Source organism: Hemiscyllium ocellatum, chromosome 8, assembly GCF_020745735.1.
Source record: "Hemiscyllium ocellatum isolate sHemOce1 chromosome 8, sHemOce1.pat.X.cur, whole genome shotgun sequence".
In the NCBI taxonomy this organism is placed as follows: Eukaryota; Metazoa; Chordata; class Chondrichthyes; order Orectolobiformes; family Hemiscylliidae; genus Hemiscyllium; species Hemiscyllium ocellatum.
The window spans coordinates 99,877,663-99,883,662 of NC_083408.1; the positions used below are offsets into that span (position 1 = coordinate 99,877,663).

A 6,000-nucleotide genomic window follows, 5' to 3' on the forward strand; every position below is an offset into this window, starting at 1 on the left:
ACATGGACAACAAGAACCATGAGTTTGACTGGGTACCACAATGACATTAGGACAGGCAAAACAAAGAACAGCAAGGGAATTCCTGGAAGCATGGTGCATCGTCAGACTCCATGAACAAACACATTGACCTGGACCCAACATACAAACCGCTGCAGTGGAAAAACTGGAGCCAGCACCACTGGAAACAGCTCAACAGAATTACGTCAATTCAAAGTGGAACAGTACAGCAGCGCTTCACAGGAGGCAACACAGCACTGATGATGTCACCAAGAAAGGGGATGAAACATCTGTTAACAAACCTACCAGCTCAGCGAACAGACGAGCAATGAATCTATCCTCTAGATTAAATCAGCCCCATCTGAAGTATCCAGTTCTAGCATCACACTTTAGGAAATCTCAGATAAGGTTCACAACAATGGTTCCAGTGATGGGGAACATTAGTTATGCAGCAAATTTGAAGAAACTGGCATGGTTGGGATTTTTTAATGGTCACATGAACTCTTGGAGTAGTCCTCTCTGTACTACTACTTCTCATGTGAGAATTGTTCTTTGCATGAAATGTTCTGGGAATCCTAGGGTTATTTTGTATGAGTTTGTAGCCGTAAGATTTCACGGTATAGTATTTAGGGTGTAGGTTTGCACGCTGAGCTGTAGGTTTGATATCCAGACGTTTCATTACCTGGCTAGGTAACATCATCAGTGGTGACCTCCAAGTGAAGCGAAGCTGTTGTCTCCTGCTTTCTATTTATATGTTTGTCCTGAATGGGGTTCCTAGGGTTTGTGGTGATGTTATTTCCTGTTCATTTCCTGAGGGGTTGATAGATGGTATCTAGATCTGTGTTTGTTTATGGCATTGTGGGTGGAATGCCAGGCCTCTAGGAATTCTCTGGCATGTCTTTGCTTAGCCTGTCCCAGGATAGTTATGTTGTCCCAGTCGAAATGGTGTTTTTTTTTCATCCGTGTGTAGGGCTACGAGGGAGAGAGGGTCGTGTCTTTTTGTGGCGAGCTGGTGTTCATGTATCCTGGTGGCTAACTTTCTTCCTGTTTGTCCTACGTAGTGTTTGTGGCAGTCCTTGCATGGAATTTTGTAGATGACGTTGGTTTTGCCCATGGGTTGTACTGGGTCTTTTAAGTTTGTTAGTTTAGTATAGTATTTGTCAAAACACGTCAGTCAGTTGATGCAAGGGAACAATTCAAAAATTGTTCCATGTTTGTGCAATGCATTATTTTCTGATTGCTCTAAATATCAAGTATCAAGCCAACCCAGTGCCACTCTAAGTTTGAAACTTGTAGGTTTAAGTGCAACTTCAGATACTTCAGTGCAAAATTTAGTTAAAACTTCATTGAGAAATAAAAAAGGTTCACTGCAATGTCGAACATACCTGATATGGTGAAGTTAACCAAGACCCATGACTGATGAACAGTCTGGTCAAAACAATTAATTTTGATAGTTTTTAAAGAAAAGAAAGATGTGGATATTGGATAGAAATTTGAGCAACTAAGGCAAAAGTAAAATGCTTGCCAAAGCTAAAATGGTAGAACTTAGTATTTCTGAGCATCATTATATCCCCAAGATTCTTTACCATCAGCATAGTGCAATTATAATTCATCCTCTTGTTGCTGTTTAGGTATCCAATTCAATCTTGAAGTTTAGGAAGTGATTAAATTAATGCATGAAGAAATCTTGAACAATACAGGGGCAGAGAAAAATGGGAATATAGTTGGTAAATGTAATGGACCTATTGAATTAACATGGCGCATCAAGTCGCCTCCTGCTGATCTTCGTGATTCTGAAGCATGATCCTCTGTTCTGAATCAAAGTAAATCTTCAGATGTGCAAACAGGTTTTAAAAAAAAATGAGTTTAAAGTTTGTGAGAAGATTTGTAGCTCGGGTGCTCGTTGTTGTGGTTCTGTTCGCCGAGCTGGGAATTTGTGTTGCAGACGTTTCATCTCCTGTCTAGGTGACATCCTCAGTGCTTGGGAGCCTCCTGTGAAGTGCTTCTGTGATGTTTTCTCTGGCCACTATAAATGCTGGAGGAAACGGGAGGGTCCCAAGCACTGAGAATGTTACCCAGATGGGACGAAACGTTTGCAACACACATTCCCAGCTCGGTGAACAGAACCACAACAAAAAGAGTTTGTTCAGATCAGGGGGTGGTGTTCTTTATTTGTGGAATTTATATTGCTGAAGCACTATCATATAAGCTATCACAGCATTTTCTCCTGCAGTCTTTCTCACAAATGTTTGTGAAGTTCCTGGAAGTAGAATCTCGACCTTCCCTCCCACCACTAAAACTTCCAGTTTACGATGTGCACCCAGTTGGAGCCATGTCTGGAAGCAGCCATCCATCCAGCAGCTACTCTGGCCATACTGCAGGTATAGGCTTTATAATGTTAAGTACTATATTTCTTCTGCAGTTATTGGTATAGATTGATAAATAACTTGAGAGGTGCCATATGGATTGATAAGGCTATTAAATCAAAATAAAAAGCACCAGTATTCACTGCAAAGAGAATTTTTCTGTTTTTCCATTAACCTTATAAGGAACTTTGGCTTGACTAGGAATATTATGAATGATTTTGATATGCTTTTTTTGCCTCCCTGTCCCAGCTGCCCATTCATTAAAGTGTTTTGATCTGAGGGTTGTCATAGCTCAGGTGATAGGAGAACTTGAGTAAGAGAGTCCTTCATAGTAACCACAGTCAGTGCAGGAATTGAACCCACGCTATTGACCACAGCTGTCCAGCTAACTGAGCTAGCCAACCTCCTGTCTGTTATAAGAATATGACTTTTTTTGTGTAATCCTAAGTAACATACGTTGATATCGTATTCTCTACAATTTGGAAAGTGAATTGAGCTTTTATTTTATTTTGTGTTTGGACGATGTCAACTGATAAACAGCTGATATTTGTCTTAAGAGTTTCATTCCAAGCAGGGAATTTCAAAACAATCCCAGATCTTCTACTTATGAACTTTTCTACTACTGAGTGCCATCAGTTTTGTTTTACTGTCTGACTTGCAAGTAGCAATAGCTGGATTTTTAATTTTGAAGCCCAGAGTTTAGTGATAATATGCTGATACTTTAGTGTTTGCAAAAGTCACTTTCAAGAAGAATGTTCTTATTATTGAAGTCCTAATTATTGAGCACCAGCTAGATGTGCGTTTGTTATCTGCCTTCATTGATGGTGCAATTATCACCCCGAATAATGCTGTTGCATTTTATTTGCAGGTACTTTAGGAGAGGGTTTGGTGAAAAAATCTGACTCGAATCCTTTCTTGGCACCACGATCTGCTGCCATCCCCCTCATCACATCAACAGCCTCTAGTGGTGTTGGGGCGCCTCATCTCCTCATGAAACCAATCTCCAATGCTCTTCCTACCTTCACACCTCTACCAGTGTCTCCAGATTCTAGTGCTGGAGCTGTACTTAAAGATCTCCTCAAATAGTGAAAGAACTGGAGCGAACTACTACAGCACTTTAAAGTGAAATGACACTATAGACTCTTGTTGCACAGAGGGACCTTCTTCAGTGTGCACAAAGTCTCCCAAGTGTTATTTACATCTTTTCAAATACTCTTCTTTAGTTAGAAAAGCTAAGTCTATGAAGATTGCAAGAATGCCAGCCCACTGTCCAACTAGAGAAGGTTTGCCCAAGATGTAGAACACTTTCTGCCTCTCTAAAAGCCTAGCTATGAATACTTGTACTAAAAACACAAGGTGATCATTATTACTGACTGTAAATACTGATATCTGGCACTTAACTGAGACCTGTGGTGTTGGATAATTACCGTTTAAAAAAAAAATTTACAGATGCTGCTGAGATTCAGTATCCTTCCAAAATCCTAATGGGATTTATCTGGTTGGAATCTGTATGCAGTAATGGATTTCCATTTCCATCCCCTCTTGAGAAAAAGTAAAACCTCATCAGTAGAGTTCCAAAGAAATACATTTGCAGTGTTGCATACTTAAAACCTACTATGACTGGACTGCCTCTTGTAACTTATTATACTGTTGTATGCGATACCTGCCATGGTTGTAAATGGTTTACTTTACTCTGTGTTGCTGCATTTAACCAAGGTGACACCAGTGGTGGACAAGCTTTACTTTGATTTTTTTATTTTATTGTATGAAAAGAATGAATTGGTAACCTCCACCTCCCTACCCTCACCTATGCAGGAGGTTCAAGAAATTTGGTGGTGAAGGCTCCTTAATTTAAACAAAAATTGTCTATTAGTCTGCTAAGCAATTGTGAATCTAAATATAAATTAAAGTATTGGTTCAATAGAGGATGTTTTGCTATTTTGAATGGGCGAATTCCATAGGAAATCTTTAGAAGTTTCCAATTCTAAAGACAAAAGCCTGGTAAGTCTTTGGAATTTTTGTTGTTTTAATTTAAACCATCAGCAACCTGGCTGCAGGTAGCTTGAAATGTATTCACTCACTGACCAATGGAGCCATCTTAGCCCTCCAGGTGCCCGGATAGGTTTTTGTTTTGGTTTGCTGAATGAGTTTATTTTGAATATTTCAAAGAGGCCTGATGTTCATAAGCACAACAGATATCCCAGATATACAAAGGATTTCATTGAGCACTGAAATTGGAGTAAATAACTTCGGTACTATTTCAACTGCGTGGTAAAGGGTAGAAATCCTTTTCAATCATGCCTGCAGAGAATAATCTATAAATGTGTTTGATGCTGGTTAGTGCCAAGAGATCTGTACTTTTTTTGCAGATGATGTTGGTCTGATGATCTATTGATCTTATGTTATGATTCTGTTGGAGTAATTTGTATGATTCTGGACCTGAGACTATAAAGTCACTTCAGGCCTTTCTGTTGTACATTATTCTAGATTACACCTCACTGTATCAGTGAGAGAGACAGCGATCACCAGCTTACAACAGAACTCTTTGTATAAATTGTTTGCTGTTTCCACAGCTTATGTTCCATCTTACAAATGTCTACAGATTTATAATAACCATTTGAGCTCTAAATTATCCAGAGTTGATTTAATGTATTGATATTTGGTGTGAAATATTGTAGTTAACCTGAAGAGTGACATCTCTTGGATATATTATAGTAAACTCTAATTTTGTTAAAAATATTCAGGTTCATCATTAAAATGATTCGGGAATTTCTGTGTATGTGTTAAAATGGAAAATATTATCATAACCTAAGAAATTAATCCTCGGGATTGGGGTTGGGTATTTTTTCTGTTTTGTAGTTGAGTTATTTAGCTTTTAAAGAGACTCTCATTTGAGAATGGACATGCAGTCCCCCTTTTAATCAAAGATGTCGTCTGCATTGCCAAACTCCTTGGGCATTCAATCAAGGCTGAAGATCATTGTATTTATAGTTGGAGTAGCCATTTACAAACTCTTTCTCCAAAACTCATTTTTAACTCATATAATGCAAGCTAATTATATTTTCCTTCTCGAGGTTTCAAATTTATCTTCCTCCATCTTTCCTGAAAGTGTGGACTTATTTTCTGGATATCATACCATTGCTTTGGAAGGTTTTCTGTTGCCTTGATCATGTCTCTTTTCTTATTCATTTACTGGGTGTGTGTGTGTTTCTGCTTTCTTAAAACTGCGACAGTCCATGGTGGTTAGGTACATACTGTAAGGAAGTGAATCCTGGATATTGACCCCACAGTGATGAAGGAACATTGAATTATTTTCAAGTCAGGGTGGTATGTGACTTGGAGGGAAACTTGCAGGTTCTGCTGGCCTTGTGCTAAGCGGTGAAGTCGTGGATTTGTTTTGTTTATTGTATGTGAATATGGTGACTGTTGCTGTCTGGTTACAGGCCATCTGCACTGAAGCTCGCTCAGTGCGGCCCACAGGTTTCACGTGGGGTTAGGATCCTTTTGAATTTGCAGAATGGAAATTTAATCAAATCTGTCCCAGCAATTAGCATCACAGTCCCATTAAATTTACACTTTCTTTGTTATGTTGTTAGATCTTGAAATATAAGAAAGCAAAAGCAATGATAGACTATTT

General features: G+C 38.9%; 1 protein-coding gene across 1 annotated transcript in view; it reads left to right on the forward strand.

Annotated features, from left to right (window-relative positions):
* Positions 1–5,147, forward strand: part of trip11 (thyroid hormone receptor interactor 11) — a 94,089-nt gene extending 88,942 nt beyond the window's left edge. The window contains exons 20-21 of the mRNA XM_060829384.1: positions 2,231–2,378; positions 3,232–5,147. Coding sequence (XP_060685367.1) covers positions 2,231–2,378; positions 3,232–3,449 — 366 coding nt within the window. The 3' untranslated portion in view covers positions 3,450–5,147. The remainder of the gene's footprint in view (positions 1–2,230; positions 2,379–3,231) is intronic.
* Positions 5,148–6,000: the final 853 nt, after the last annotated feature.